The sequence below is a fragment of the Colobus angolensis genome, unplaced genomic scaffold, assembly GCF_000951035.1.
Source record: "Colobus angolensis palliatus isolate OR3802 unplaced genomic scaffold, Cang.pa_1.0 Scaffold118, whole genome shotgun sequence".
NCBI lineage: Eukaryota > Metazoa > Chordata > Mammalia > Primates > Cercopithecidae > Colobus > Colobus angolensis.
The window spans coordinates 5,702,326-5,714,674 of NW_012112919.1; the positions used below are offsets into that span (position 1 = coordinate 5,702,326).

At 38.7% G+C, this 12,349-nt stretch overlaps 1 protein-coding gene across 2 annotated transcripts in view; it reads right to left on the reverse strand.

Annotated features, from left to right (window-relative positions):
* SUCLG1 (succinate-CoA ligase, alpha subunit) overlaps nt 1-12,349 on the reverse strand; it is a 43,824-nt gene that overhangs the window by 13,997 nt on the left and 17,478 nt on the right. For both annotated transcript variants that reach the window (XM_011963818.1, XM_011963812.1), the window contains exons 2-5: nt 11,005-11,108; nt 5,799-5,915; nt 3,809-4,021; nt 3,607-3,664 (exon numbers count right to left, since the gene is read on the reverse strand). In XM_011963818.1, coding sequence (XP_011819208.1) covers nt 3,607-3,664; nt 3,809-4,021; nt 5,799-5,915; nt 11,005-11,108 — 492 coding nt within the window. The remainder of the gene's footprint in view (nt 1-3,606; nt 3,665-3,808; nt 4,022-5,798; nt 5,916-11,004; nt 11,109-12,349) is intronic.

Here is a 12,349-nt window from a genome sequence, read left to right on the forward strand (position 1 = left end):
AAGATAACCAATATCATTAGCCATTAGGCAAATACAAATTAAAACTACACTGAGCTATCACTAAACACTTACCAGAACGGCTAAAATAAAAACACAGTGACACCACCAAATGCTGGCAAGGCTGCAGAAAAACTGCATCACTCATACATTACTGGTGAAATGGAAAATAGCACAGCCACACTGTATAGCAGTTTCTTAAAAAACTAACAAGCAAGTATCATACAACCCAGCAACCATGCTCCTGGACATTTATTCCAAAGAAATGAAGACAATGTTCACACCAAAACCAGTACACAAATGTTTATACCAGCTGTACTTGTAATAGGCCAAACTGAAAACAACCCAGATGTCTTTCAACAGGTGAATGGTTAGACAAACCAAAGTACATTCATACCATGAATACTCCTCAGTAATAAAAAGAAACAAACCACTGATACACAACAAGCTGGATGAATCTCGAGAGACTTACTCTGACTACAAATAGGCAATCCCAGAAGGCTACATTCTGTATGATTCCACTTATATAACATTCTTGAAGTGACAAAATTATACAATTAGAGATCAGATTACTGGTTGTCAGGAATTGAGAAGGGGGTGGAAGCAGGAGGCAAGTGACTAGAAAAGGGCAACATGAAGGATACCTGTGGTTATGGAAAAGTTCTCTATATTGACTGTATCAATGTCAATATCCTGTTTATGAAATTATACTATAGTTTTGCAAGATGTTAACCATTGGGCTAACTGGATAAAGGGTGATCTGTCTGCATTATTTCTTATAACTACACATGAATTTATAGTTATCTCAATATAGGCAGTTTAAAATTTTAAAAGAGGGCAGAAGAGTCAAGTATGTGACATGTGGTTGAGAGTAACAAATTGTCTATCGTAAGAGAAAAAAATAACATGGTACAGTTAAATATCATCAATTTGGAATCCAATCACTTCCTTCAATAACACTCAATTAGCAGATACACAATTATATTATATTAGCTGTTATTAACAAAGACTAGAAATCCATTACACTATTACACTGCTATTACATTACATTATATTCCATTCAGAAATACCCAAGGGACTGAAAAATATTTCCTTTCCCTTAACTCTCAACCTAAGGATCTGAAGTCAAGGAGGCTATTGAGACTATTAGCAATGATACCAAAATAGGAATAGCTGGCACAAATAACCATCTTTCTCTCCTCACCCCCTCAAAAATCTTGTAGTGTTGAGAGGTGAAGCCAGCTGGACTTCCTGGGTCGAGCGGGGACTTGGAGAACTTTTCTGTCTTACAAGAGGATTATAAAATGCACCAATCAGCACTCTGTACCTAGGATTGTAAAACGCACCAATCAGCGCTCTGTAGCTAGCTAGAGGTTTGTAAAACGCACCAATCAGTGCTCTGTAAAAATGCACCAATCAGCTCTCTGTGACTAGAGGTTTGTAAAATGGACCAATCAGCACTCTGTAAAATGGACCAATCAACTCTCTGTAAAATGGACCAATCAGCAGGACATGGGCGGGGACAAATAAGGGAATAAAAGCTGGCCACTGGAGTCAGCAGCAGCAACTCGCTCAGGTCGCCTTCCATGCTCTGGAAGCTTTGCTCTTTTGCTCTTCACAATAAATCTTGCTGGTGCTCACTCTTTGGGTCTGTGCCACCTTTAAGAGCTGTAACTCACGGCGAAGGTCTGCGGCTTCGTTCTTGAAGTCAGCGAGACCAAGAACCCACTGGAAGGGCCCAACTCTGGACACAGTGTCACATATTTTATTTATTTATTTTTTTTAATGTCCCTTTTCAAAGGAATTAAATGCAGTCTCCCAGACAACCGTCTCATCAATGGGTTATGACCATTCACAAAGGCAAGGTCTAAAGGACATCCCTGAACTTCTCTTGATTTTCATTTTTTAGGTTTATGGGCACCTTAGAAAGCAGAGCAGTGATCAGAAAGGCAACTCAGCACACAGCATTCCTTCCATGCTCACCTTAAGACCACAGCCTTCAAAACAGACCCAAGAATGTAAGAAATATTCAAATATGTACAAGAGCACCAGTGATACATCGATCAGGCCCCACTGGAACTCAGATGTCCTATGGAGCTCCCTGTAACCTCTCTCGTAAGTGAAATTATCAAGTACTGCCACTGGCAGCAGGGCTGACAGCTCTAAGAGACATTGGTAATAAAGAAAAATCATGACCTTTAACCCAATTCTGTAAACTGCACAGCTGACACTCATCCACTATGATAATTACCCTTATTATTAGTTGCCATGGTTTATAGATAGAGAAAAATACGGTCAATCATCTTTCATGACTGAAAAACACTATAGTTTAGAGAAAGTTTGGTGTAAAGCCCAAACACGAGCCTAATGTGGTTAACTTTGAAATGTTACTTTGGCTATTTCCTCAAGAACTAACCAAGTAGCAGTACAATTTTCCTATGATAGGCCATGTGAGTTGCCTTTCTGATCACTGCCCTGCTTTCTACAAACCTAAAACATTTTAAGAAAGTTTGTGATATCTAAGAGACCAAGGTAATTATTGAGCAGGTATGTGAATGGCCTTATAAGCACATGAAAAGGTGCTCTACGTCATTAGTCATCGGGGACGCTCAAACCACAAGAGATACCATTTTACTCCCAGTAGAATGGCTATATTTAAAAAGGTTAATGGCCGGGCGTGGTAGCTCACACCTGTAATCCCAGCACTTTGGGAGACCGAGGCCAGCGGATCACCTGAGGTCGGGAGTTTGAGGCCAGCCTAACCAACATGGAGAAACCCCGTCTCTACTAAAAATACAAAATTAACTGGGTATGGTGGCGCATGCCTACAATCCCAGCTACTCGCGAGGCTAAGGCAAGAGAATCACTTGAACCTGGGAGGCGGAGGTTGGGGTGAGCCAAGATCAAGCCATTGCACTCCAGCCTGGGCGACAGAGCGAAACTCTGTCTCTAAAAAATGAAAAGACTAACAATACCAAATGTTTGTGAAGATATGGAACAATTAGAACTCTCCTACATTAACAGTGAAAATATAATATGATACAGCCACTTTGCAGAACTATTTGGCAGTTTCTTATAATACTTGACTTATGTTCATATGAACACAACTTAGCAATTCCATTCCTACACATTTTGCCCAAGAGAAATGAAAATGTTTCCACAAAAAGACCTGTACACAAATGTTGACCTAAGCTTTGTTCGTAAGGCTCAAACATGAAAACAACCCAAATTTTCATTAATGGGAAAATGAATAAACAAACTGTGGTATAATTATACAATAGAATACTCCTTAGCAATAACTAAGTTATAATAGTTAATGAAATTAACTACTGATACATGCAAACACATGGAAGAATCCACAGAGTGCTGAGCAGGAAAAAATCTTCAAACTCCCACCACCAAAAAAATCTTCATTGATTCTGTAGATTTGTAATGGCTTCTCAAATAAACTCATTATATTCAAGATACAGGATTGATAGACTACAAAACTCCCTGGTAAATTCTACTCAAGTCAAATTAATTAAATTTGATTTGCAAAGTCAAAAATTATTTGTGAGTTTTGAGGGTTTAAGGCAAATGTTTTAATCTACAAGAATGTAACAAACTCACCAATCCTTCCTTTTTTGTGAATATGGCCAGGCATGATGCCAATTTTACATTCTCCAGGCTGAAAGTAAATCACAGTTTTCAGAAAAGTTTAAAAAAAAAAGTCACTCACAGGTCACACACACAAATAACACTCGCATTCACTCAAAGCTGTTTAGCCCTGTGAGAGGCTTAATCTGGGTTTCTTTTTATTTTTTGCACTCACATTGATGACTCCAGGGCAGTTGGGCCCAATTAGCCTTGTCTTTCCCTGGCGCAGCAGTTTGTGCTTGACTCGTACCATGTCCTGCTGGGGAATTCCTTCAGTGATACACACAACCAAGGGAATTTCCGCCTCAACAGCTTCATTAATGGCAGCGGCAGCAAAGGGCGGAGGAACATAAATGACAGAAGCCGTTGCTCCTGTCTGTTCTTTGGCCTGAAACATTAACAATGAAGCACTTTATTATTGGTTAAATCATAAACATTGTAAAATAAATCCAATACCATCATTTTAATAATGTCTTGGGGTAAGAAGAGGACACTACCCAGAGACATAGCATTCTTCCCATTCTCAAATTCGCTACAGTGTCAGAGTAGAGCAGAATCAAGCATAGCTCTTTCTCAGCCCATTTGAATGCCACTGTGAATTGAAAGCTTCTATGACATCGCACTCTCTATGGCATGTCAGTAAACCTGAAAGCAACTTGACAGTAAACAGAGTCAAAGGATGCTGATATATCATACACAAATGATGCCGGGGGTTAAAAAATAATTTTTAAAAACTCTGTTCAAGATGATAATAGAGGGGGAGACAAAAAAATATCAAAACTAGTATGGAACCAAAAAAAGTCATATCATGGGGATGTAGGTACTTTATTGAAAAGTACCTACAGTACATAGTTTTCTACCTCTAAAGGCTACAAATACTGCCAGAAGCTAGACTGTGACAACAGCAAATATTGTGCTGGGAAGTCATATAAGGCTGAAAGGTACCAACCCTACTCATTCAAAAAGCTCTTTGAAAGAGCAGAATAGGTGAAAAACAGTATCTGTCAAAAAACTTATAGAATATTCCAAATGTCACAACTACTTGTGTCACTATAAATTATAAATGGATTGTTGAGCAACAAGAACCTTCTTAAAAAAAAAGAGGCTCATGACAAAAGAAAAATCTACCTAGAGGAATTGTGAAAAAATATCTCCGCTCTATATTTTGAGGTTATAAAATCAGCCATAATAGAATTTATGGCAGGAAGGACTTTAAATTTGTGCTTTAAAACATGTAATGCTTTAAAATACCTTAAAAATATGCATAAGAAGAGGGGAAGAATACATTTAAGGCTGATCAACACATCATCCCAAAGAACTAAGTTTATTTCCTAGATTTTTAAAATTAAATATCCAAGAATTTACACTACAATTTCTCAGTTTTGTATCTATTCGTATAAGAGTCAAAAGAGAATGCAAGACTACACACTGAGCTTAAATTAGCTCCCTACAGAGGCAAAATCTGAGATGTCAGAAACACTGTATAATTTACTTACCTTTTGTATCATCTAAATTTTTACAAAAAGTACCATCAGTTTTGTAACAAATAATTAAAGTTTAACTTAAAAATCATTTTAAAAGGTAATTATTAAGAAATCAGCAGTTTGAGGAGAATCTAGGACACTGTGATTTGTAAATCTGACTCTACAATTTAGTTAATTCACATGGGACCACTCTTTACTGCAAGCCATCCTAATCAGCTGTGAGACCATGGGCGAGATCTCTAACCTCTTTGCACTAGTAACATCCTTACCATTAAAATGAGGATGATAACAGCACCTACCGCCAAGGGTTGTGGTGAGGCCTGAATGGGGCAATTTGAATGAACCACCTAGCACAGTGCCTGCTGCATAGTCCCCACTCAGGAAGAATTAAGGGGTGGTTGCTGACATTTGTACTACTAACACACTGGAAGAAGAAAGGTAAGGAAACGTAAAAAGCGAAACAGGAGCCTGGCCACAGTACTTCCTCCCTTAATAGCTGATGCATATCTAAAAACAAAAATGACACACAGGTTTTGAGGGTAATTCAAATTTCTCTAGGTTACTGAATTTTCAAACAGCAAGTGACTCTCCCAAAAGAAACATAATTAAGATCTCTACCCAAAGAATGCTTGCTCTTCCCTTGATTTTCTTGTCTTGCCAAACTCAGATACCACTAATTACCTCCTTCACAGTATTAAAGACAGGTAAGCCCAGATGCGTCTGCCCTCCTTTCCCCGGAGTGGTTCCTCCAACGAGTTTGGTGCCATATTCCAGTGCCTGCTGGCTGTGAAAGGTGCCCTGAGGGGAAAAAGCACAAGATCCATGAGAAACCGCAGACTGGAAAGCCCAAGAGAAGCAAAAGCAATCTTAGCAACTTAGGAAAAGAAAAACAAATAGGTTAGCTATTCCCAGACAATAACATATATGAAGCATTCCCATCAATGTACTAAACATAGCTTTGAACCTTGAAGCAAAACAAGCCTCTGAAAAACCAAAATAGCTATAAACAAGGGCCTCTTTGATTCCGTTTTCAAACTTGGCTGATGACCAGAAACTTCCTGTTTCTCAACTCCTCATGGGCTCACACTCCTCAGTTTAAAATCCATGGTAGATCATCACCCTCCTACAACAACCGTGGCTTTCTCTCACTTCAACTTAAATATCTGGCAAAACCAGAACCTGGGTTATATCCAATTTTCCCCCTACTCTAAGCCTATACATGTGCAGCCAAAAAGTGGCTAGAGGGAAAAAAAAGACATGTCAACTGGTCTCATTTTTAATTAATGATCACTCACCTTAAGTAAGCCTTTAATACTGCCCACCCAACAACCTGTATTTCTCTATCCATTCACTTTTCCTCATCAATCTCAGCATCATTGACATTTTGGACAGGATGATTCTTTCTTATCAGAGGTCATCCAGTGCCTAGTGGGACAATGAGCAGCAACCATGGGCTCCACTCATTAGACGCCAGTAGCACACCCTCCTAACTGTCATAACTCCATCCAGTTAATGACAACCAAAAACAGCTCCAAGGACTGAGAGATTCATTTTCACTAGGCTTCTGGGGTTCAACTTCCCCTCTTCTCTTTCTCTCTCCTTAGACTTCTCTTTTTCATCCAAATTCATACCTTTGGTGATGTCATCCCGTATCATGGCAATACGTATCATCCATATGGTAACCCCTCCCACATACACAAAGACACACACACCCCATATATCTAAGCCTTGAACTCCATACTCACATTGTCAACTGCCTACCTGACACCTCCACTTTGAGAACTAGCAGGCATCTCAAACTCAACATGTCCAAAACTGAGTTCCCAATCACTCCCCTCCATCTACCCTATCTCAGTTAAAGACAACTTCATGCCTCTCAGATAATCAGACCAAAAATACTGAAGTTGTCCTTGATTATTCTCTTTCTCATATGTACCATATTAGATCCATCAGTAGATCTTACTGCTCTATCTTCAAAGTATAATCAACAACTCCTCCCCCTTCTACTGCTATTACCTTGGTCTAAGTCACTTCAACTCTTGATGGGTTATTGCCCTTGCTCCCCTTCAATCTAATCTCCATAGCAGCCTGAGTGATCTGGTCAAAACATAAGGAAGATCACAGTACTCCTCTAATCAAACACTCTGATTGTTTTAGATTTCAGTCAAGTAAAAGCCAAACTCCATATACTGGCCTACAAGTCAATATACAAGCTGTCTCCCCACATCAGAATCCCATACCTGCCTCCTCATTACACTCCAGCCACGCTGGCCTTGCAGCTTCCACACACAGCAGGCACATGCCTGCCTCATGGCCTCATTGTGTCCTCTGCATGGAATATCCTTCCCTAAGATATCCACTTGGTTCACTCCTATGTCTCCTTTACATCTTAACTCAGAGATCAAGCTTTCACTGACCACCTGATATAAAATCGCCCTCTCCTCCATCCTAACCACCAGGACTACACACACTCCTCCTTTCCCCGGCTTATTTCTTCCACAGCAATTATACGTTGTAATATACCACATAATATACTCATTCATTTTGTTGATATATTCCCCCCCAACCACTAAAATGTAAATTCCATGAAGACAGTGACTTATGTCTACTTTGTTCATTGCAATATGACACCTAAATCAACATACAGTAGGCACTCAATAAATAGCTGTTGAAAAATGAATGAATCAATGTGGTCATTTCAAGCACCTTCAAAATGCGGTCCCAACTATTTACGTTCTATTAAAGGAATACAAATCAGGGCCTTAGGAAGGACTTCAGAAATTTTCTGATACAAATTATTTTTCAAAATAGGAAACTTGACCCCAAGCATGTTAATTAACTTGTCTAAAGTCAGGGGCAGGGTTTTGAAAGAACCACAGGCCAGTGCTCTCTCTCTCTTAAAGCAGTGCTATTCAAAGAGTTTGCAGACTCTTGCTGCTCTGCAATGAGATAAGAGGAAAAAGAAAAAGAAAAACAACAAAAAAGAAAGGAAGAGGGAGAGGGAGGGGGAAAATCTAATTTTTAAAAAAGTAAAAATGTTTGCAAATATAGCAGTATGACATTGCTACCTACAGCTTTTACTGTATTTTATTAAAATATTGATCTACATTAGACTGAAAATTAAAAACAAACACCTACACTGTGCTTTTGCTATAGACACTGAGAAGCACTGCCCTAGACTATACTGCCAGGTAAATTCAAAAGTAACAAATTTTAATCCTAAAGTAGTGCTAAACAGGAATAACACATCTATTCAAAATAAGCTTATTTTCCTTAGTTTTACCATTATCACCAGCTAGTACACAGTTAGGAACAGTAATAATTTTAGTAGCTTATAAACCCAGTAAAAGAAACAAGATGGCACCCACTGGAACACTGCATTGCTGAAACATACTCTAAAAATACAAAGATTTTTCATTCATATGTGGAACAATGTGTGCACTAAGAAAAACTAATGAGGCAATATGCAGATTTAGTGTGGAAGTAAGTTCTAAACTTCAGACATCACCATTATCTCTATAATTAATCTGAATCAACAAACCTGAGGCAATTAACGCTCTCACTTAACTTTAAAAACAAAAACAAAAAAAAGGAGAGTGAATGAGAAACAATGTTAACTGCAGGTAACTGAAAAACACTAAAACTACCCTTGGATTTAAATATTTAGGCAAACCTTTACCTTATTTAGAACACAGAGACAGTTCTGAATAGTGCTTACACCATGGGCAATGGCTTTTTACAAAAAAGCTCACAGCTTAAAATGTCATAGAATCATATAATATTTGGCAAACAGAAAAACAAAATTATATATAATAAATTTATGTGGAGATTTTGGGTTAATCAAATATCTGATTATATGCTAATAATATTAATATATAACAAAAAACAGGCTGAATATAACATCAATTGGGAAGGGGATGATAGAATGCACTTCAAATCTTGGATGAAGATCTACTTTCCTTAGAATGTATATAAGGGAAGTGGCATACATAACATTATTTGGCTATCAGAATAAACATTTTTCTTTTTTTGAGACAGGGTCTCATTCTGTCACCCAAGTTGGTTCAATCATGACTCACTGCAGCCTCAACCTCCTGGACTTAAGTGATCCTTCCACCTCAGCCTCCTGAGTGGCTGGGACCACAGGCATGCGCCACGACAGCCACCTAATTTTTCTATTTTTTGTAGAGATGGGGTCTCACCATGTTGCCCAGGCTGGTCTCAAACTCCTGGGTTCTAGCAATCCTGCTACTCTGGCTCCCCAAAGTGCTAAGATTACAGGTGTGGGCCACCACACCCTGCCATTTTTACGAGGAACAAAATTTCAAGGTTTTATGGATGTTTCATTTTTTGTTATTGGTGGTTTTTTTTTTTATGGTAATAGAGGAATGAAAGAAGAAAAAGAAGAAAGGTCTACTGCAACACATTTGTGTGCCCCGTCATTTCAGAAAAAACAAATAGAAAAGCAAAGGACCATTTCACATGAAACAACCTGCTAGCTGCAGTCTATAGGATTTGGCCCACTACCTGGTTTTGTAAATTGAGTTTTATTAGAACGCACCCAAGTCCATTCATTGACAATATTTTCTATGGCTGCTTTTGCTGTTAAAATGCTTTTGAGTAGTTGTAACAGAGACTGTATGACCCACTAAACCTAAAATATTTACAATCTGACCTTTTGCAGAATATGTTTACTGACCTCTGCTCTAGATTACCAAAATACTGAAGAATTGACAAGACAATTCTTTTAATTACAGAAAAATCATTAACCTTAAATTATTTTTAAAAGATTGACTTTTCTATCTTGCCATATCTCCTTTAATAATAAAAAAGGGATACTTTGGGTTAAGACACATGGTTATACTCTAATTGATTTGATAGTATTCCCTCATTTTAAAAACTTCTGTGCATCTACTATGGTGGAAGTATAAATTTGTTCCAATGTTTTAAAGTTCAATTTAGCAGTAGCTATTAAAATTATAAATACACAGACCATATGACATCCAATTTTACTTTTAGGTATCTATTTTATAGAAATATGGATTGTATATATATCATATGCTGGATAATATTATATAAATATATATAGTTCTGTATAATAAACACTACAAAACACATATAAATATGTTTGTATGCACAAGAATATCTGAAAGGATATATGCCAACTTGTTAACAGAAGGAATTCCTGGGGAGTAGAAAGGCAGGAAAAAGGAAAGAAGATTCTTATGTGGCATTTTATTATAGAAACGCATCACAGATATATTTATTTACACTTATACAAAATCTATGAAGTGAACAGGAAAGAGGATGGGAGAATGAATATCAATAAATGAGAACAAATTGAAACACTTCAGGCAATTTTGCCTGCTAGTCCCAGGCCATGGTCCCAGAAAAAGTATAAGATGGGAAAAGTCAGTGGGCTGGTTCTTCTGCTTGTCTCAGTATCCATGAGCCTCTCTGGGTTTGAGCATTTCTCCACACTGAATATGGATTCTGTGTTTAACAATATGGTTTTTTGTCTGTTTGTACAAAACCTAAACACAAGAATCTAGTTTACCTAGTGCTTAGTCAAAGAAATGGTGATCTGTTTCAACACTGGAGGAAAATCATTAGTGTCATATTTGCTGAAAGAAAGTGTATAGGCCTCCAGCACAACATACTCCTAGTAAGCATACAATATACTCCTTTGCAAGGTAAGTTTAAACACAATTTTTATGTTATAGGCCGACAATAGCAACTAACCTTCTCCTGAGACACAACCCCATTGCTGTACAGTATATTTCTCTGCAACAATCATGTGTTATTTTTGTGATATTAAAAATTAAAAAATTGTTAATTTGTTATATCTCTAGTCTACATTTCAAAATAAAAATCTAGATATACATACCTGTTTGCCGGTGAAACCCTGGCAAATAATCTTTGTATTTTTATCAACATACAGATGTTTCCGAGAAGCTGTATAGGAACAATGCCGAATTCCATTCTGTGCCACTAAGAGGTAAAAAACCAAAAAAAAAGGCACGTTATAATTTTTCTAAACTTTTGAACAATAATTCAACTTGATCACACACACAAAAAAAATCCTCTAATGCACGAGCTATCCTGTGATCACGGTAAACCTAAATGTCACCTTTTAAATAAGACACAGTGACCACAGTAATAAGTTAGAAAAACAAACAAAAAAGACATCGTTCCATTCTCCAGGATCCCCTCTTTATCAAGAACCATGATCTTGTAGTTTTTTTCTGAACTGAGGAAAAAAATCAAACTAATGTTTATCATTTTTATTTCCTAGAAAAAAACTGGGGCTCAAAGATAAATGGTTAAAATTAAATCCAGGGACTGAAAACAAAGTGTCACCCCTTTTAATAATGTTTACTAAACAGCCACGTTTCCCCATTTGACCCAAATTTTTGAAGTCTAATACCTTTAAATAGGTAAGCTAGGGAGGGCGGGAGCAAGATGGCCAAATAGGAACAGCTCCAGTTTCCAGCTCCCAGCGCCAGCGACACAGAAGACAGGTGATTTCTGCATTTGCAACTGAGGTACTGGGTTCATCTCACTGGGGAGTGCCGGACAATCGGTGCTGGTCAGCTGCTACAGCCCGACCAGCGAGAGCTGAAGTACGGCAAGGCATTGCCTCACCTGCGAAGCGCAAGGGGGAAGGGAATCCCTTTTCCTAGCCAGGGGAACTGAGACACACAACACCTGGAAAATCGGGTAACTCCCACCCCAATACTGCGCTGTACCATGGGTCTTAGCAAATGGGCACACCAGGAGATTATATCCCACACCTGGCCGGGAGGGTCCCATGCCCGCCCACGGAGCCTCCCTCATTGCTAGCACAGCAGTCTGCGATCTAACTGCAAGGCAGCAGCGAGGCTGGGGGAGGGGCATCCACCATTGCTGAGGCTTAAGTAGGTAAACAAAGGATCTGGGAAGCTCGAAGGGGGTGGAGCTCACAGCAGCTCAAGGAAACCTGCCTGTCTCTGTAGACTCCACCTCTGGAGACAGGGCACAGCTAATCAACAACAACAACAACAATAAAGCAGCAGAAACCTCTGCAGACACAAACGACTCTGTCTGACAGCTTTGAAGAGAGCAGTGGATCTCCCAACACAGAGGTTGAGATCTGAGAATGGACAGACTGCCTGCTCAAGTGGGTCCCTGACCCCTGAGTAGCCTAACTAGGAGACATCCTCCACTAGGGGCAGACCGACACCCCATACCTC